Here is a 20799-nt window from a genome sequence, read left to right as displayed (position 1 = left end):
AAGGGCTATGGACCATCTAGTCTATCACAATAGACCACTCATGGCCACCTAGACAAAGGACTATAGAATCCTATAAGGGTTTAAGTCCCATGTTTACTGATGATTCTAAAATTATTTTACTTGTTAGGCATTTGGTCAAAGGATGAACCAAATTTTTCTTAGACCTCACAAATTCTAAGGAAATAATTCCTCCATTTAACAATTGTATCACAGCTCCATGTCTAAGACGTATATGTCTCCTTTTTCCATTATATACACTATTCTTAGTAATACCTATGGCAACTTGTGAATCACAATGCAGAGAAACTGGTATTGATGCTTCCCACAATGGTACATCCCCTAGTAGGCTTCTAAGCAATTCAACTTTCCGTCCTGCTAGTTCTAGAGCAATAATAGCTATGCAAGTCTGTTTTGCAGACTTCCATGATATTATTCCACCCGAGTAAGAATACATATTCACTTATAGAACTGACATTGTCATTATCAGATCCCCACTTTGCATCACAATAAACTTCTAATACATAAGAGAATTTGTTAAAATGCAAACAATAGTTCATGGTTCCCTTAAGATATCTTAACAGACGACGAAGAGCACTCCAATGATCCTTATCAGGATTATGTGTATATCTACTCAATCTACTCACAACATATGCAATATCATGTCTAGTATAGTTCATTAAAAACATAACACTACCTATAATCTTTGCATATTTAGACTAAGATACACAATCACCTTTATTTTTTCTTAAGACTTATACTAGCATCATAAGGAGTTCTTGCAGGAGGATCATCATAACCGTCAGACTTCTTTAGTGATTTTCCAATGTAGTGTGATTGATACGGAGAAAAACCAATTTTATTTTCTTATCTTAACACCAAGTATTGCATCAGCTTCCCTTAAATCTTTCACATCGAAATGGGAAGATAATAACAATTTGGTATTATGTATTGTCTCTATGTTTGTTCCAAAGATGAGCATATCATCAACATACAAACATATAGTTACACACTTAACTCCAAACAATTTTAAATAAACACATGTATTTGAGGAGTTTACCTTAAATCCATTGTTTATCAAAGTATCATTGAATTTTTCATACCATTGTTTGGAGCATGTTTAAGACTATAAAGAGATTTTTTTTTTCTTTTTTTAGTTCACATACTTTATTTTCCTGACTGGAAACTATAAAGTCTTCAGACAAAAACATAGAGGGTTGAGAGGGGAAGATGTTTGGAGGCTGTCAGAGTTTTGGTGTTGAAGAAGATGGTGAAAACAAGGAAAATTGGAGGTGAGTCTGCTGTTCTGACATATTGAACAAAGCTTCAGTGTTTTAAAGATTTCGAACTGTAGAAAATGATTAAGGGTCTGAAATTTGGAGGTAAGCTAGTCAACACACTCTCTAACAATTATTATGAAGGATAATTGAGCTAATTGCGATTGGAAATGGCTATAATGATAGGAAAACAAAAGATGATTAGATTTTCGGGCAAACCTGAGTAAGCTGCGGTGTTTTGAGAATTCCAGGCTGTAAAAAAGAATCAGAAGCTGAAATTTTGAGGTTAGTAATTTAAGAGGTGTTCAAACACTTTTTATGAAGGATTATTTTGCTAATTTTGGTTGGAAGTTGACGAATTCATAGGAAAATCGAAGCTACTCGGAAATTTAGTCAAAACAGAGCAGTGGAGTTTTGAAATTGACTCCGGGTTTTCCACGAGTTTTTGAAGCTTCAAACTCTCAGGTTAGATAATTAAGATGTTGATTAAACGATTTATGAAATAAATTTGAAGTTATTTCGTTAAAAATTGATGAATTTAAGTCTGAAAGTGTTGTTGGAAAACAGGGCCGAAATTGAGGCGGGAGGTTGAAGACGATGTCTGACCGTCATCTATTATCCGTCATTAAAGGAAAAATGGTTGACTTTCAAGCTAAATTTGTAATTTTAGGTTAATTAAGGTATTTTAAGCATGATTTGAGGTCCAAATTAAGTAATTTTTTTAAAGATCAAATCGACACGAAGCGTTGTATGGACCTCACGGTGTGAACTTTCTAGGGACGTGAGAGTTGAAATCAATATATCGTATATTTGATTTTACATTGAACAACTTTCCTTCATTCACCTCGATCTTGATCCCATGCAAACACTTTCTGAATGGAGCAGTCGAGGTATAATCGATGTGAAGTATTTCACGGATCTCACGGTGTGAACATCTTAGGATGTGAGATTTAAAATCAAAACATCACTTTTGATTTTACTGTGAACAACTTCCCCTATTCACCTAGATCTTGATTCATGCCAACACTTTCCGAATGGAGCAGTCAAGGTATAATCCACACGAAGCGAAGCATGAATCTTGATGTGAACTCTTAGGGACGCGAGAGCTAAAAATAACATATCGTATATGTTATTAATCTCTCACTGAAGCATTCTTAAATTCCCACTAAAGCGTTCTAATAACATATCATATATGCTATTAAACTCCCACTGAAGTGTTCTAACATTTGTTTGGGTATATCTTTACTCAGGTTTATTCCGGCTAATAAACAACCTAAGTCAAGGTGTTTATCTAAGTATAACATTTATATTTGGATATAATCTATGATGTCTAGGTGATAAACCCATTTTAAAACCTCACACCGCTCACATATTGTTTATAAAATGGGTTAACAACGCTCAATTATTCGACTATAATCTCCAGGTAGGAGGTGTTCCGTAGACCATTAACTTAAATATCCTCAGCCTTAGACAGGATTATATATCGGTTGAGTTTGTAACCATATTTTACAAGATGTCGACCTATTTTAACTATTAAAATAAGGCCCATTTGTTTTTCTTTGTGATGATAAAACCTACGTGAGCATGAAACTTATCTTTGTTATGGATTTTAAATGTCTAACCCAATTTTGAAACAACTTATAAAACTTTAGACATGCTAGGCATCCATAACATACATTATATATCTCATAATATAATACTTATATTAAATATCTAAAACCCCAAACATGCATAATATATATTATAACACTTTATAACATACTTTCAATGCATGTAACATGCTTCCTATTGTGAGATTTTAAATTTACATGGCATACTTCATTCACATACAAGATTTATTTAATTATAACATACATCACATGCATAAATAATTAAACACATACTGATATGGTTTTAGTTTTTGCATTTTTAAGCAAACAAATACCTAATTATTACAAATTCAACAAAAATCGACTTCAAAACACTTCTGGATCGCTCAAATCACCCTGAACCAGACCAAAATCTCTCGAATCGGACCTGTGATGCTAAAAAATGGCTGAACCGGGCAAAAAACCATCGAGTACCATCAAACATCGAGTATGCCATTGAGCATTGAGTATGCCATAGAGCATTGAGTATGTCATCGTGCATGAGCATCAAGTATGCCATTGAGCATCGAGCATTGAGTATGCTGTCGAGCATGAGCATCAAGCATGTCATTGAGCATCGAGTATGGCATCGTGCATCGAGTACCATTGTGCATCGAGTATTTACCAAAATATCATCAAGTACCTTCGAGTATGGCATCGTGCATCGAGTATACACCAAAATACCATCAAGTAAATGCCATCGAGTACCATTGAGTATAGCACCATGCATCGAGTATCTGGCAGTGGCTAAAAATCCAGTTCTGCTTTTCGACCTTCTTCACTTCTTTCTTCAATTACATCCTAATTGCAACTCTAATGGCTCCAATCAAATTACAGACACTTAATCACACATTGAGACCCAACAATCAAGAGCCAATTACAAGAATTATAACATAATTGAGGAAAAAACAATGCCAAAACTCAAAAACACCATATCAGTTCATCATTTTCATACAACTTATAAAAATACCCACCAAGCCAAAATTAACCGAATTGAATGCTTAAATGATGCTCGGACATCAATTGTTGGAAAATAGAAACATGCAGCGGAAGAAAACATGATCATTAAGCATTCTAATACCTTAATTTTGACATCAAAATAAGCATATTCATAGAGAATTAAGAGGGTTTCAACACATACCTTTGAAGAACCTCTTGAATCCTGATCTTCAGCTGCAATCTTCTTTCTTTGGTTTTGAACCACCACAAGGTCTTCCCTACTATTCTCTTGGAGCCTTAGATTGAGTTGTAGGACTCAAAACAAGCTGAATTAGGGGAAAATAGAGAGGAGGTTACTGGTTTACCAATGTTGAAGACCTTCTTCAACCTCTAGAATTTCTTAGCAAATTCTGTCAATTGCATGGGAGTCTTTCAGTTGAAGCTTATGTGATATATCCTGGAATATTATGCAATCCAATTGCATCATATTCTGCTAGCTCCAACTCCAAGTTTGGTAGTGAGAAGTGAGTAAGATGTTTGGTTAGAAAGTGGAAAAATCCCGTTGATGGGTTTTTCCATTTTCTTTTAATTTTAGAACTATTTTCAAAATTAAATCTCAATTTCAGTTTTCAATTTTACAATTAAAACTGAAATTTATTAATTTTACAAAAAATGATTCAAAATTAATTTTCTAATAAAATCAATAATTAATTAATTCTAATTAATTTAATATCAAATATTAAACTAATTCAACACTAGTTCCACCACCACGAATCCCTATTCATGAATTTAATATTTAAACCATATTTAAATATTAATCGATTCTCCTATTTCGTTTAATTCCAAAATTAAACGTGTAATTATATCACATATAATTACAAATTCCTTTAATTCTAATTTGAACGTTTCAAATCAACTTATCATGCTATTCTAAGGCTTATCCATTTGTGAGCTAGTAGGGGACCTAATGGATCTATAGATCATAGGCTCCAACGATCCAAGATTAATTGGTTAAACTTTTTACATCGAATGCTCATAGTTGCACTCCCCTCACTGTAGATATATTGTGTCCACTCGATATAACCATGATTAGTAAGTTAACATTCTACAGGTTGTTAGTAATAACAGCTAGGTCAAAAGGCTGTTTTACCCCCGAGATTACCTCTTGTTCCTTAAGTCCCACTGATCTTCTAATGAATAGTTGGTTTGAGATCCGATCATCAAATCGAGTCCATCTCAAGGCAATGAGAGGTGAGGCTCTTTGTTCAAGACTCAAAATTAGCACTTAAGGGAATAACCTCTCTACTATCCCTGAAAACGGGTAGGAGAGAATTTTTATCTTGCACCCTATGTCCCCAGCTATCTACCCATTTTACCCCTGAAATTGGAGACTTATTGAATCGGCACTGTAAAGCCAACTTTCACCTATGCAAATTCAAGGATAATCCCGAATAAACAGGAGTTCATAGTTAGCTTAGGATTAAGGTCAAGTTACCTAAGTCATCGTTTTGAAATAGCTAGTTTTAAACAGTAAACAACGTTTTAAAGTAAGAGTAACTTATTTCTTGGTCTGATCTTATACAAACTCATTGCACAAGACGCCCCCACTCCTCATGTCACCACATGAACGAATCAAGATCACTTCGTTTGTAGCACTTTACAACTCCTTATAACAACTACAGAGTGGGCCTCATCCGATAGTGTTACCAGAATAAGACACCCAACCTTATTCGTATACTATAGATCGTTTTGACTATTTACTCGAACCTAATCTACTCTTATGTCTCCATATAAAGTTCAAGTACTCATGTAATCGTCATGGATCTTTTAGTTTCTTGGATTTATTTCTAAGATGAAATAAGCAATGCATATATTCGATAACAACTTCATCGATTTACAGAATGAGTTTATTTTTTACAAACTACTAGTTTTTAGGACATAAAACCCAACAAAGAGTTAATGAAATGAAAAGAAAAGATAATGATGATAACCTTGAAGAGTTTATTTGATAATAGATTGTAACCTTGATGGAGAAGCAATAGAAGATTTAGCAGCAATGGGAGAAGTAGGTTGAGCGACAGAGGAGAAAGAAGAAGATGAAGATGAAGATGAAGCAACAAAAGAAGAAGATGACCAACGGAAGAAGGAGAAGATCAACAAGATAGATGACAATAGATTATTATCGTGCATTGCTTGATGAAGAAGAAGCCGTTGGAAGAAGATGTGGGAAGAAGAAGAGGCAGGCATGAGTGATATCGGGCCGGTTGATGGGTAATCCGATTAATCGTAATTAATTGGTTGGGTTGTGGGTTATCGCATGTGGGTTTGGGACATTTTTGGTATTTCACTATCATGGGATTGAGCTCTTCTTCTATTTATTTAATTTATTTTGGGTTGGGTTCAAATTTTTCTATCGAGGTAAATAATTTGAGCTTTTTTATTACTTTTTTGAAAACCTCCCTAATGGATCTTGAAAATTCAAGAACCAACGAGGACATAAAGGTATTTTTCCATCATTCTTCTTTGGGATGAGAATCGGGTGGTTGACAAAGTACCAACCCGACGTCTTCACAAGGATCGTTCTTCACCATGGATCGTAGTCGAAGGCCTAAGGCTTCCTGTATGATCCATGTCAATTCCTTTTCCTCCTCAAAATCTCTGTTGAATCATGGCCAGCACCTGCTCTTTCTCTTTGCCCTTCTCCTCCGCGAAGCTAAGCACCAGGACTCTACCATCTCCACTCACTTCCACCCATCCCTTTTCTCAACGACTTGGGTTCCCCCTCAGTAAGCCAAATGCCGCCGTCTCATATTCTCAATTAGGCGCTCAATTCGGTGACCAAGGCCTGCAGATCTCGTCGGACAATATCCGCTCCAAACTCCCACTTCGTAGCTGGTACCCATTTTTGGCTTCTCTCTCATTTAACCAATGGATGCTAAGTACGAAAATATCTCATCTCATATTAACTGATTGCCTACTTTTCCTGTCTTGCAGCATTTGGAAGTGGAGGGGTTACTCTATTCGCTACCAATGTTCAGGAGATGATGGCCCTGCATTGATACTGATTCATGGTTTTGGAGCAAACAGGTCTACACCATTCAATTTTTGCTTCTCATACCACTAACCATAGGTATTACCGACGCGAATTGCCGATGCTGGAAAACGTCTTTATATATGCATTCCGTTATTCTTTCCCCATTGCGCTTGTTTTAATAGTCCTGGATGGGAAATCCAGGCATTAGCCTTAACGAAGAAGATTATTTAACCTCAGAGAAAACTTGCACACTGATTTTTGTTGGGACACCGCTGACTTGCTCCATGTCCATCTGCCGGACTTTTGCAAATCGGAAGGGTAAGGGATAATCGAGAACTGAGAAATATGCATGTGAGAAAAACTTTGTAATAATAGTGCTTATCAACTCCCTTTCGTTGTCTTAATTCGATCAAAGGCTCCGGAAAGCAAAACCAAACAAGACTTAGCGCAGTACCTTAACATAGTTTCGAACCACTGACTTTTGGCAAGGGACGGGAGTAAAAATTAATCTATTGTTATGAGCGAATAGTGTCCTTACCTTTTAAGTGGTATATAAACTCTTGAGGCATCATATATTATTTATATTTTAGGTTGAAAACCATTTTTGTCCCCAAACTGAATAACAATTTAGTTTTTGGACTTTGATTTGTAACAATTTAGTCTTGTACTTTCAATTTTGTAACAATTTGATCATTGAATTTTCGTATGTAACAATTTAGTCTTTGTATTTTCAAAATTGTAACAATTTAATCTCCCACGTAAAAATTTTCATCAAAATTAGATGTCAGTTTTTAATATTTTCTTTATATTTTAAAAAAATATTGAGTCTCTAATTAGTATAACAATTTATTTATGCATGAATACTCATAAAATCTTATCATTAATTTTTACAATAGGAACTAAATTGTTATAAAATTTAAAGTATAGGGACTAAATTATTACAAACCAAAATTCAGGGACCAAATCATTACTTCTAGGAAAGTTTAGAGACTAAAAGTGATTTTTAACCTATATATTATTTAATAATTTTGATGTAACTTTAGTATTTTCTAATTTTATTCTTTGTATGACATATCAAGTAAAGGTAGTATTGTCTTTTTACTATGAACTATAATGTGGTATTAGGGTTTTGGAGGCTATTAAAGTACTGTCTTTTGATTGCTTCGACAGTTTAGGATGAATCGAATTTTAACGTTTGAGCTTTTAATTTCAAGTTTTTGTCAAGACATTTCTTGAATTTCGTAATTCATGTGAGTTGCATGCCAATAACATTCAAATGAGAGTACAACTTGTTTTTTGTCTTAAGAGCTTTGATCATAAGACAATCCGTGTCTAATTCAACTCGTAGGGCTGAAAATGAAATCAATTTGGATTTTAGTATTTGAGAATTAGGTGTTCACATATTTAAAGGTTCCTATTTCCAATTTGTTAGGATTTTCATATGATAGGCTTATAAGTGATACGACCTTTTGTAACCCAATCCTTTTCCTAGATTCGTTGAATGCTCAATTGGCTACGACTCAGTTACCCGTCTTCTTTTATTCTTGAGATTTGACGTGCCCGCGTAGATAGAGAGTTGTTCGAGGTTCTTACATCACTTTTGCTTTTGAGGGGCTTTCATGTTGATCAGGTGAGGAGTGACTCTCGTAGCTGGATCTCTTGTCCTTCACATGACTTTTCTTCAGGCTCTCTCTTCTATCTTTTAAGTGTTTCCTTGGTGCCCCTGTCACCCTTTTGTTTTCCTCATGTTGGAAGGCTAAGCTCTTCAACAATATAAAGTTCTTTGCCTGACACGTCTCACATGAGAAAGTTAATAATTTAATACTTTAGAGTTTAGACCGCATTCGGGTACACCCTTTCCTCTGATTGGGGCATCAGTGGTGCTCCTCTTATAGAGGTGCATTTGGTGGTCTTCACTATATTCTTTAGAATTGCCAATTTGCTTAATCGGCTTGGTCCAGGTTATTGGGCGTTTTCCCAGTTTCTATGGTGTGGAGCATGGATTGCAAGGCTATGGTGGAGGAGGGTTTGTTGAATCCATCTTTTAAGGAGAAATGGAACATCCTTGAGCAGTAATGTTTTTCCTCAATTTTTTGGAGATTTGACTGGAGAGGAATTGTAGATTTCTTTCTATTTTTTTTTTTTTTAATTTTAATTTTAATTTTTTTAAAAAGTCGTATAGGCGTGTGTATATATTTTTTGAGGAGGTGTGAGGTCTGATTGGGAGTTCTGAGAGGTTATTAGGTATAGTGCCTTAGTATGAGCTTTGGTGACTATCACATTTTGTAATTATCAGCTAGGCTTTATTCATCTGGATTGGAGTCTATTTTTGTAGTCTGTTCTGTTCCTTTTGTTGGCTAATGCGCTTGTATATATTTTCATTTTGCTCGGTTTCTTGTAAAGAAAAAACTTAGCGTATTTAGCTTGTTAGGAAAATTGATGTGGTGCTTAGGGATTCGGTGTCATCCATTGAGCACCGAATTGAGTCGCTGATTTTTTTGTTTGCATGGTCAAACAGTGTTGATGTGGGGTAGATTAGGTCGGACTGGTTTCTATCTTTAGCTGCGAACAAGTCATTACCCTTGATCTTGTTCCACATGGGAAGTTCAGTGCTTGATGATTTGTCTTCCTTTTCAGTGACCATTGGAGGAAAAATATACCTGTCCTTGCTGAATCACATAGAGTTTATGCTCTTGATCTTATTGGTTATGGATATTCAGACAAGCCAAACCCAGATGTAGTTGGAGAAAACTTTTATACGTTTGAGACATGGGCTTCCCAGCTGAATGATTTTTGTGTTGACGTGGTTCAGGATGAAGCATTTTTTATCTGCAATTCTATAGGGGGTGACGATCTCCCTTTTGAAGTAAAATCATTACTTTTTCTTTAGCTCTGACACACATCGCTATCTTGTTATGGTTCTTAACATATATTTGATAAAATTAAGTTTGGCCATTATACATTATGTATTTTCATGTAAATGTTATTTATTTAGCCAGTTTTTCGTGCATCATTAGTTGCTCTAGGACAAATCTCTTCTTATCCATGCTAATGGTGGTTTTAAGTGGACAACTCATCTATACTAAAACTATTCCCTGTTTCACGTCTATATTCATTTTCCAATACATGATAAAAGCAATCTCATGTCCACACAGGACAATCCATTATCGTTCTCTTTCTTACTGAACGAGATATATTTTCTTCTGTTATGAAGATAATTCATCAATTACCAACGTCTATCTTAAATTATTGGATGTATATTCTTGTAGGAGTAGTTGGTCTGCAGGCAGCTGTTATGAAACCGCAGATCTGTAAAGGTATTGTTCTTCTAAACATATCTTTACGTATGCTTCATATTAAGAAGCAGCCTTGGTATGGGAAGCCATTGATCAGATCCTTTCAGAATTTGCTGAGGTAAAAGACATCCCATAGATCATTTATTGAATTTAGACTGAAGTTGTCATCCAAGGTCTCCGACTGTTGCAGAAATACTGCTCTAGGAAAATATTTTTTTAGAACTGTTGCAACCCCCGAGTCTGTGAAGAATATTCTCTGCCAGGTATTCTTTTTTTGCTTGACATAGATCTATCTTTTTCCCCCGTTTTTTCTTTTTATTTAAGGGATGCAAAAGAATAAGAATATAAACATTTTGTAATGGATTTTTCAGAGGTAAATGAATTCGTTTGGAAAATCAACAAAGTAAAATTACTAATGGTCTTGGCTCCTAGACGTTGGGGAATTTGGAAACCAAAAATGTTATTGGATCAATTTGTAGGAGTTGTTAATGCATAATTCTATTTTCATGAGTTAATATTTGGAATATTGTTAGAATTTAGAATCAACCTTATTAGAATTTTGTTTTGATGAGAATTTTCTACATATAAATAGGGCTTTGTTTTTATTTGAGCATAAACCGCGTATCGACGTCGTTCAGATATCTTGACTGTCCTTTTCTTTTCGCATTTCCTGTAGTGTTACCATGACACCTCCCAAGTTACAGATGAACTAGTGCAAATTATCCTAAATCCCGGATTACAGCCGGGTGCTGCTGATATCTTTCTGGAGTTTATTTGTTACTCAGGCGGGCCCCTTCCTGAAGAGCTTTTGCCGAGGGTGAAGGTTGCCTTCCTCTAATGTTGGCATTCTTTGGAACTATCATTTTCTGTATCCCATTGTTGCTTTTCTCATATTTCTCTTCTTCAGTGTCCTGTATTGATAGGATGGGGTGACAAAGATCCGTGGGAGCCAATTGAGCTGGGAAGAGATTATGGAAATTTCGAATCCGTGGAAGATTTTGTTGTCCTTCCCAATGTTGGACACTGCCCTCAGGTCTGTCTTGCATTCTGTCTTGCATTCTCTCCATGCTAACTGTTTTCTCTTGTTTCGTTGTTTTGGAAGTGTGGTTTTGATGGTTACACACTCAATTAGAATACCTTCGAGGCATGGATAGAGTCTTCTTGAAAGGCAAAAGAGCCATGTATTACACGATTCTTCGTCCAGTAAAACTAAAGAAGAAAACCCTGTTATATGTCCAAGTCAATTTGATTTGATTACTGCTCAATTAATTTCTCGAGAAACTTGCTGACTTTTGTTTGGTGGCATTAATGAAGGACGAGGCACCTCATCTAGTGAACCCGCTCGTTGAGTCCTTTGTGTCGCGCCATGCTAGCACATAATCCTTTAGAACCCGAAATTCCAATTCTAGGCTTTGGAAGTAGTTTCTTTAATCATCTTGAAATTCCTACTGGACGCCATCTATGATTTATGCCTGTTCAAAAGTGGAACTTGCCTTGCATAGGATTGCTGCGTCCTGGATCTCAGCTGTGAAGTTGTCATTCAAGCAACCTGTACAGTGTACACCAGTGCGAGGATACTTGCTTAATACTTCTTCCCCCACCCCACAAACAACGCCATGTACCTTCTAAGTTTATGTAACAACGTTTTACAACGTCATCTTTAAGGAAATGGGAATCTATGATTCAACTCTGACCTTACCTTCCTAGTATATTTTTTTTCCCCTTAAACACGTACCTTTCTGGCACATTTCTCTGCTGCCAGAAAATGTTATATAATGAACCAGAAACATATTTTTAGATTCCATTTGATTTGATTTTATAGGTTGTTCAATCTCTTTTCATTATATAAATGTATAAAAAATAAACAGTTTAAAGCGATCACTAATAGCCCCAACTTTGGATAAAGTAGTTTAAAACTATCACTAATGGCCCTAACTTGAAAAGACTTCAATGAGTAACGTGAAAAATTTCTAGTACTACATTAGTATATACTACTTCTATTCACAATTGACACATCATTGGTGATATATTATTATTTTAATCTACATATTTCACACAATTCTTAATTTTATGACAAACAATGAATGGAAATAGTATGATTTTTTTTATACTACTATAGTACTAAATATTTTCTAGTAACATATATATACACATCGATTAAAATATTCATCAGTGATTGGTTTTTGTACGGATGGTCCATTTTGGGAGGCCAATTGAAAAATAGCATATATTGAAGAAATCACTAAAATTTGGCCTCTTGCTTATGTCAGTCGTATGTGAAATTACTCAATTGCCCCCGAAGATGCACTTGATTTGCCCCCGGCATCCCAACCTCGATTCCCGATCTCGTTCCCCGTTCTCTTCTACCAATCCCCGATCTTGATCAATGGTCCAACTCCACGCTTCTCGATCTCGTGCCCCATTCTTGATTCCCAATCCCGATCCACGTCAGACTACATGTCAATTCTTCTTGCTTCTCTCTCCTCAATATACAATTTCTCTTCATTCTTGATCTCGATGCTCTCTCCATCTCGATCTCGTTTCTCTCTCTTCTTTCTAAATCTTGCTTCTCTCTCCTAAATTCAAATTCTACTATGCTTCTTGATCTCGATTCTCTCCCTCATCTCGATCTCGCTTGTCTCTTCCTCAAGAAAACACAAAAACAAGAAGAAAAGAAAGCCACACAAAAAAAAGAAGAAAAAGAAAACGGAAGAAGAAGAAAAAGAAAGGCAGAAGAAAGAAGAAGGAAGAAGAAGAAGTTGGCGAAAGAAACGTGAAAAGAAAATCTGGCAAACGAAGGAGAAGGAAGAAGGCTGTAGGGGTTAAAATGGTAATTTCACGGATGAATAATGTAAGCAAAAGGTCACTTTTCATTTGTTTTCAAAAGTGAGGCCAAATTTCATTTGGGCTTCTTATTTTACGGTCTCTATAGAATTTTCTCATTTCTGTAAATCAAAGAGATCTGTATCTTTAATATCCATCAAATATAAAACATATCATTATTTAGTCATCAATATATGAATACAAATATTGACAATAAAATTTCTTGATTTACAGATTTATTCGTCAATATCGATATTCTATTAATACATTTGTAAAATATAAATTTTGATATCAATATAAACATTAAAAAGAAATTAAATCGTGGTTGTGGTATATTTGAAACTGCTCTATTTCCCAATAACCCATGATATTTGTAGATTTGCTTGCTTATTTCTGCTGCTGCAAATAAACTTTGAAATGAGTAAGTGTAGATTGCCTCATAGACTGATCTTATTTCTCCAATCACAAGCATTATTATGAGTAAATTGGCATGACCTATGTGTTTGGAAGGCCAAGTATGTGGTTAGCTTAGCTTACACTCACAGTGCTTCTCGATTCGTTGATCCATTTCAGGTAATTTTCCACACAGTCTAGCCCACAGAGCTCTTTAACAACAGCCATGGTAGCAGGAACTTCTAGCTGTACTGCGTAATCAAATTCAGACTCATCTTGATGGCGCCATCCACGTATCTGTTTTCGTGCCTCTTTAATAGCCGCTCGTGTTGCACAATGAACTGATGCAGCTAGAAGCAATGGTGGTTCTCCTGAAGCTGCACAATTGCACTTGATTTCATTTCAGTTCCAATACATATTAGATCGTTTGTATGAGCCCTTGGCTGAAAAACCAAAAGCCCCGTGAAAGAAAAAGTCTACTACATAGAAAATGACAAGTATACTAAATTGGATTTGCAAGGAAATCCCATTCTCTTCCAACCAAATTGAATGACAATAAAGTTTGACCTACCTTTTGAAGAGAGAATGCGATTTTTATGATGTCCAGAATTTAAAATTTCCACATTCAACTGTTTTGGTATGGTGTCAATTGTAGGAATTTTGTAAGTCCATGTGCTATCAGTAATCACTAGTCCATCAGGATTTGTCAAGTATTCTTCTGACATATAAAATCCAATTCCTTGCACAAATGCTCCTTCAATCTGCACAAAACGATTCCCTATCCCTATCATTAGGAGTTTCTACCCCTTGGAAATCTGATCAATCTATTTGAAACCCATAACTTCAAGAGACTGGAAAAACAAATTAGATGCTCAATTTTGTACTTATAATGTAGCTAATTAACCTGTCCCAAATCTACAGCAGGATTGAGGCTTTGTCCACAATCATAGAGAATATCTGAACGCAAAATTGTGGTTTCTCCAGTGAGAAGATCAACTTCCACCTGCCAAGGCATGAATTTGGTGAATTGAACTTTGCAGTAAACTAAAGTGGCAGCCAAGTGTTTGTTTTTAATTTGAAAATGTTGATACAGTAGTAAACACAAAGGGAGGTGTTGTTAGTCAGTAGACTTGCCTCACTCACTGCAGCTCCATAGTTTAAGTAGCTACTTGAAACAAAGTCAGGGACATACAAAGAATTTACAGACAAATTGACTGCTTGCAAGTTTGCCTGCACTTTATCCAACATGAAATGATGAAGGTGTTATTCACCCAAGGATACATCCTCAACCCCATATCCAAAAACATTTTATGAGGTTTGAAAAATGAGAACTAACAATTCAAATTACAAATCAACAATTGTGAAAAAGCAAGGAAACGTTTCAAAGAAACTAATTATATGTGAACTAATAATAAGACTTTTGAGAACCATGCATGAATAACACTTCGATTATGGAACAACCCATGATTGGTTAAACATAAAATGTTCTATGAGATAGTGCAGAGCAAACAACAACCTGACTTATGAGCACATCCCATTTGAGGGAACCGTTATCCTGCAGCCTTTTCTTGAGAGGTGTTAGTCTCTCTAGCAGTATATTGCAGCAAAGTCTAACAGCCTCACAGCTCGACTCGGAGGTAGTACTTCCAAATGTACCCCCTCCTTGTATTAAGGCAACGGTATCAGATTGAACCACTCTCACCTTTTCCAAAAGGTCATCAGTTCCATCACATCCAATTGAGCTAAGAGCATATGCAACCATCTGTCTCACTTTTGTCCACAGCCCCTGCCCAATTTCAATGCCTCCAACTTCCACAACAACAGAAGCATCAGTTAGAATGCTCACTTTCCCAGGAGTTGGCCTCGCTCTTACTCCGTGCACAACTGGAATTCGAGAAAGACCTCTTTTTTTCCATATGTTGTAGCTATTAAATTCATCTACCATTTCAACCCTTTTTTTTAAGCATGAAGATGTGGCTAACCTATCCCAAATTGAAGGTAAAGTGTACCCTTCAGGTTCACCTGGATTCTTGTAGAATTTGCTGATGCTCACAAATGTATGCAGGTTTACTTTTCGAATAGTATCCACATCCATGCGAAGGGTAGATGCCACATGTTCAATTACCGCCTCAGCAATAAAGGATCCTTGTGCCTCTCCAGGGGCTCGCATTGCGCATTTGCTTGAATAGTTTGTCTTGCATAATTTTATATCAAAAGATAAAGCACCCCAATCATACTTCTTAAGTGCATTGACGATGTTGTGTGGTATTATTGGACTTACATCAGTACTCATACCTGCATCAATCAATATATCTAATTGCAACCCTGTAATTTTACCATTAGATTTGAAGCCTACATTGTAAGTTATTTTCATTGGATGTCTCCCTCCTGCCATTATCATGTCAGTCTTCCGATTAAGGTAAATCCTGACAGGACGGCGTAACTTGTGAGCTGCAAGTGCACATGCTGTAGCAACCTAAACAACATAATTGTTCAAAGGAAAGAACTCATATATTAGAGTGTCGTTCATGCTTGGGAGAATAGTGAGAAACTTGGCAAGAAAAAGAGAAGTGAGAAGGTAGAAAGCAAACTGTAGGGAAACAATAGAAGTGCTACACATAAAGATATGATGAAGAACATAATAAACTTCAATCATGAAACGCTTCAACTCCGATACACAATCATCTTATTCTAATGGTTGTTACCATAAACCATCTTTTCAAAAACACTGAAATCAGTATAAGGAGAAGTTAAAAAGAAAGGTCCAAGAAAAATGCCTACTTCACAATTATAAATAAAATGCAGTAAAAAATGATAAGATTAACATAATTGATCGCGTTGTCCAACTTATCTCAAGAATCCTACGTACTTACCGAAAAGAATCTATTTTGTTTATAATGATTAAACAGCAATAAATCCAGCAGTAAGAGTGGTATTTGCGAATAAAATAGCAGGAGAAACTCTACGTATGATTATGATGTGGAAAAAATTCCAAACCAAATATAGCAAAGTTCATCATCTGTCATTGATTGCAGCACCAAATGATTTGCAAATTAATGTTAATATGCCTTGAGCTCCAACACCAGAGATTGTAAGATATTTGGATGACTACACTTCAGCTAATCACATTTTATTCAAGCACATACATTAATAGGCCCTTTAGTGATCAGCAATGTAATATAGAACTTTTGATACACTTGGACAACTAGAGTTAAATTGTTGAACAATCAAATGATTCAAGTTGGTGATTATATGCATCATCATCCTACCTACTTAGATTATGATAGAACTAAAAACATTACAAAGTTTACATCGGAATTCACTGATTTTGCACTGCCATCCAAAAGCTTTTGGAGTAAAATTATAATTGCATATTGTACTTAATTTCTGTTTCCTTCCTTCCTATTGAGAAAACACCATTACTAGAAATTTTTCTGTTTCCTTCCTTCCTATTGAGAAAACGCCATTACTAGAAAATTTTGTTTTACTTGGAAGTTAAAAGAAATGCATTGTGAAGAACTGTTTTTCAAAAGTCTATTCCACATAGAGTTGGCAGCAGATACTTACAACCATAGATCTTGTGCCCTTTCCACCAAAGCCTCCTCCAACCCTTCTGGTAATTACACGGACATTATGTTCAGGAATGCCGAGACATTTTGCAATTACAGAATGAATATTAGATGGCCATTGATTTGAACTGTAGACCACCATGCAGTTATCTTCATCTGGAATGGCAAGTGCACAATGCGTCTCCATATAAAAATGATATTGTGATCCAAGTCTGATCTGAATGTAAAAGTTTATGAAAACAATTAGAAATTTATGTAAAAGTAAAGAAAACAATTAGGAAATAACAAATATGTACATTGGTAGCATAATAGTTAGAAACTGTTTTTTTTGGTGCGAGAAGCTGTTGAATCTTTAACTCAGTAATCATTGAAATTTCCCTTTTCTTCTCCAGACAGGCATACCGTCCTTAGATGTTTAAGGCCAAGTAAGTCACTGTAGAAGCTACCTGAGCAGCATTAATATGGTGATCTGCTTCAGCCATTCCTTTTGATATATCACCAACCTGTTCCGGAAGCAAAACTGAAGGGACCTCGAAGAAGCATGACCTCTTAACAGCATCTTCTACAGAAAGAATAGGTGCTTCCAAATTATCTGTGTCGTAATTCACTACTGTAAAGTTTGCAGCCGCATCTGCATGTTTCTGTGTATCTGCTACCTAAAAAATATGTGAGAGGTATAAGGATTCCTTCTATGACCAACGTTACTATAAATGAATCATGAGGTATTCAAATTACCACAAAGGCAAGTGGCTGACCAGCACACTCTGTCAACTTATCTGCAAATAGAATTTCATCACCAAACATGGTTCTTGCTCCAATGTTGTAACCACCTACAGGAATATCTCCAGTAGAAATAACAGCAATAACTCCCTCTGGTTGTGATTTGGGAGGAAAAGTAAACCCTTTTACCTGTGCCAAAGGCTTTGTGCTATATATGAATGCTCCATATAGGCAATTTGTTGGCGAAGGAATATCATCCACATAGATTGCTTCACCTAAAATATTCATTTGCATATGTACATTGGTTTCCTTAATACTTGAGAACACGAAATCACGAGCTAATTGACTAAGACAAATTCATTCCATCTTTATAATTTTTTAAAGTACGATTTCCTATAATTACAAGATATAATGTACCTGAAGCTTGAATAGCAGCTCCAGATTTTATAACGGTATCTCCAACTGGATGATATTCTAAACTTAATTCCATTGCCTGCTTTCCAGATGATAATAGATCTGCAGTTTTATTATAACCAAATAGGTTTTTGTTTGAAATAAATCTGTCGGGTAGGGTTGACGAGGCATTCCTGCATCCATTGAGGTAATTGCTCTTGATTGCAACATCGCCACGAACCAAGGAGTATAAGAACTCAAAAAGAAAGCCAACTGCTAAGCTTGTCCTGTAAGCAGGAGAGGAAGTGCTCTTTTCAGGAACTATGGTGGCTCCAATCAATGAGACAGCTTCATATATGACATTATAATCAATAACTTTTCCAGCAAGAAATTCTTCAATCTTTCTGGCTCTAATTGCATGCTTGGTCCCATAAGCTCCAAATGCCAGATGACAACTATTTAATATGATACCATTGGAATCTTTGCATGGGGAGATTGCAGCTAAGAAAGCAGCATTTAGGTATGGCAGTGCATTTCCGAGGGGCCGAGGCGAAGCTCTATAAGTATCAAAAACTACATACGTATCATTTGCATAAATGTCTCTAATTGAATCCCAATTTGGGATCTTAACACTTAAAAGTACACATCTAGGACCCAATGGAGGTCTCTTGAGAAACTCATCCAATATAATCACTTCTTCGCTAGAACCAGTCGAAATACTTATCATGGATCCTGCAGCAAGAAGTATTGTTGAAATATCTGAAGGAAATCCTTTTCTTTGCGCCATCATTAAATTTCCTCCAATGCTTGCAGTATTTCGTACAAACTTAGAAGCAATTTTCTCCATGTGGACCGCTATTTTATAGAACACCATCTCACCTATTGAGGATGGCTCATGGTTATTACTTTTCAAAGCCTCAATGGCTTTTGCAATTGTTACCGTTGCACCAATCTCCACTCCTGTTGAATCCATCTTGATAACTGACAGCTCAGGGATATGTTTAAGATTAATATATCTCTCAACATGTTCAAAATCTTTGTAATACCCGATTTCTGTGTTGCCAACGACTATCTTCGTTTTGGTTATAGTACTAGATTCTTCACATTCAAGTAGTCTGTTAAGATCCTTGATACTAACCGGATTAAGCCAGGAACATCCCTTGGAGTCCACAAAAGGGATAGACATTATTTCCTTTCTTAAGAATTCAGGAAACAAGCACGAGCTACCATTTTGTTCATAAAGTGGAAATTTACAAGATCTCTCTTCCACAGCACAGCCATTTTGCCAGAATGAGTTTAACCCTAGATCCTCAATATCAACATCAGAAGCAAAACTCTTACAGGCATCAGCAATTGGCCTATACCCTGTACAGCGACAGAGGTTTCCAGAAATAGCCTTTTCAGCTTCAGAAACAGTAAGTTTCGAGAATCCCGACGAGGGTTCGGGTCGATTAGTGTTTTCAGCATCCAGAAGAGCAGAAAAAAGTGAAACACACATTCCAGGGGTACAAAAGCCACACTGGGAAGCATGAAAGCCAGCAAACCTTTGATGAATGGAGTGAAAACCATCTTTGCAATTTCCAATACCTTCACTGGTTGTAACTGAACAACCATGTATACTACAAAGCAAGGTGAGGCAGGAACTTACTGTAAAATGTTGGAGCTTGTCTAACACAGGATCATACTTTGACAATAGAACAACACAAGCACCACAACCGCCTTCACCACAGCCAAGCTTGACACTCTTGAAAGGAGTATGGTGGCGCAGGAAATGAAGCAAATTAGTGGAAGGGTCAACGGTGGAGAGAACAAATCTCTGCTGATTAACTGCAAAAACCAGTGGATGATTCTCCATTGGTGGATGGTGAGAAGAGAAGTGGTAGTGAAGAGGGAATTACTTATCTTTGTTTCAATGATGGAGACCAATTTGTGTGAATATGGAAACTGATTGCCAATGGATAAGACTAAAAACCCATTTGATTTCTTCTATTATGGATAAAAATGGATCTTCATTTTCAATCCGGAAACGCAGCCTAGAAAACGACCCAGTAACCACTAAAACTAATACATGGACAAGTTTAGTCCAGAAATTGTAGTACCTTACATTAATCTACAAACTCATTGTGGTCACAATAAAATATATATGGATCCCCTTGTTGAAGGAGGCAATGCGTCTCCCTAGGGGAGGGGTTTTTTCTCTTTTGATGAATGGGTTTCCGGGTTGCTTATCCTCTTCTTCAACAAGAACTGTCCTCGCTCTGTTTCTTGGCATTTCTTGTTTGCGATATTTTCTTCAAAAGATAATAAACAAACATATATTAGGAGGCTAATTCAATCAATCAGTTATGTTATGGCTGCAGCCCCGACGTCAGTGCAACCGTCACAAATTTTTTCTATATATTATATATGGGTTGAGCCGAGTCTAAGTAAGTTATCAAGGTTCTCTTCTTTCAACGCTCGCTCAAATCCACCGTTAAGAAAACGATAAATGTTGAGCCGAGTCTAAGTAAGTTACCAAGGTTTTCTTCTTTCAATGCTCGCTTAAATCCACCGTTAAGAAAAGGGTAAATGACAAAAATATCCCTAGAGTATGGTAGTAATTTTAATTATGCTCTTAAAACTTTTAATTTTAAAAATTTTCTTAAATTTATATCAAAGTTAAAATTGGACCCTCAAACTTACATAATTGTATAAAGTATAATGATCTTATAAGTTTGAAGTTCATTTTTT

At 36.1% G+C, this 20799-nt stretch overlaps 2 protein-coding genes across 5 annotated transcripts; one reads left to right on the top strand and one right to left on the bottom strand.

Annotated features, from left to right (window-relative positions):
- The first annotated feature begins 6324 nt into the window (after positions 1 to 6324).
- LOC120088384 (alpha/beta-Hydrolases superfamily protein) lies at positions 6325 to 11861 on the top strand. Of its 2 annotated transcripts, none has more exons than XM_039045629.2 (8): positions 6325 to 6736; positions 6836 to 6928; positions 9513 to 9721; positions 10145 to 10289; positions 10362 to 10434; positions 10848 to 10994; positions 11079 to 11204; positions 11486 to 11861. In XM_039045629.2, the coding sequence occupies exons 1-8, from the start codon at positions 6510 to 6512 to the stop codon at positions 11549 to 11551; spliced, it is 1086 nt and encodes a 361-aa protein (XP_038901557.1). In that variant the 5' UTR covers positions 6325 to 6509; the 3' UTR covers positions 11552 to 11861. The 2 variants fall into 2 exon arrangements, with proteins under 2 accessions (XP_038901557.1, XP_090161920.1); XM_090305794.1 differs by lacking the exons at positions 6325 to 6736; positions 6836 to 6928 and adding exons at positions 8480 to 8505; positions 8837 to 8947.
- Positions 11862 to 13147: 1286 nt separating this feature from the next.
- Positions 13148 to 20386, bottom strand: LOC120088383 (indole-3-acetaldehyde oxidase-like). 3 transcript variants are annotated; one of them, XR_016523832.1, is made up of 9 exons: positions 18094 to 20386; positions 17692 to 17951; positions 17403 to 17612; positions 16955 to 17173; positions 14904 to 15863; positions 14522 to 14622; positions 14292 to 14390; positions 13959 to 14148; positions 13148 to 13764 (listed from the first exon to the last, which is right to left on the bottom strand). XR_016523832.1 is itself a non-coding variant. In XM_090305793.1 (9 exons), the coding sequence occupies exons 1-9, from the start codon at positions 19922 to 19924 to the stop codon at positions 13790 to 13792; spliced, it is 3906 nt and encodes a 1301-aa protein (XP_090161919.1). In that variant the 5' UTR covers positions 19925 to 20386; the 3' UTR covers positions 13148 to 13789. The 3 variants fall into 3 exon arrangements, 2 of the variants coding, with proteins under 2 accessions (XP_090161919.1, XP_038901556.1); XM_090305793.1 differs by having other exon boundaries at positions 13148 to 13830; positions 14522 to 14617; XM_039045628.2 differs by having other exon boundaries at positions 14522 to 14617.
- Positions 20387 to 20799: the final 413 nt, after the last annotated feature.

The sequence above is a fragment of the Benincasa hispida genome, chromosome 10, assembly GCF_027475165.1.
Source record: "Benincasa hispida cultivar pf3 chromosome 10, pf3_genome.v1.1, whole genome shotgun sequence".
Lineage (NCBI taxonomy): Eukaryota > Viridiplantae > Streptophyta > Magnoliopsida > Cucurbitales > Cucurbitaceae > Benincasa > Benincasa hispida.
This window is presented reverse-complemented; position numbering and strand designations above follow the sequence as displayed.

Excerpts from the sequence above, each read along its gene's own strand:
- LOC120088384 (XM_039045629.2), top strand. The coding sequence starts at position 6,510 with ATGGCCAGCACCTGCTCTTTCTCTTTGCCCTTCTCCTCCGCGAAGCTA. Across the intron at positions 6,737-6,835 it reads AAACTCCCACTTCGTAGCTG|CATTTGGAAGTGGAGGGGTT; the intron begins GTACCCATTTTT and ends CCTGTCTTGCAG. Across the intron at positions 10,995-11,078 it reads AGCTTTTGCCGAGGGTGAAG|TGTCCTGTATTGATAGGATG; the intron begins GTTGCCTTCCTC and ends TCTCTTCTTCAG.
- LOC120088383 (XM_039045628.2), bottom strand. The coding sequence starts at position 19,924 with ATGGAGAATCATCCACTGGTTTTTGCAGTTAATCAGCAGAGATTTGTT. Across the intron at positions 17,952-18,093 it reads AGCTGCTATTCAAGCTTCAG|GTGAAGCAATCTATGTGGAT; the intron begins GTACATTATATC and ends TGAATATTTTAG. Across the intron at positions 17,613-17,691 it reads GTCAGCCACTTGCCTTTGTG|GTAGCAGATACACAGAAACA; the intron begins GTAATTTGAATA and ends CATATTTTTTAG.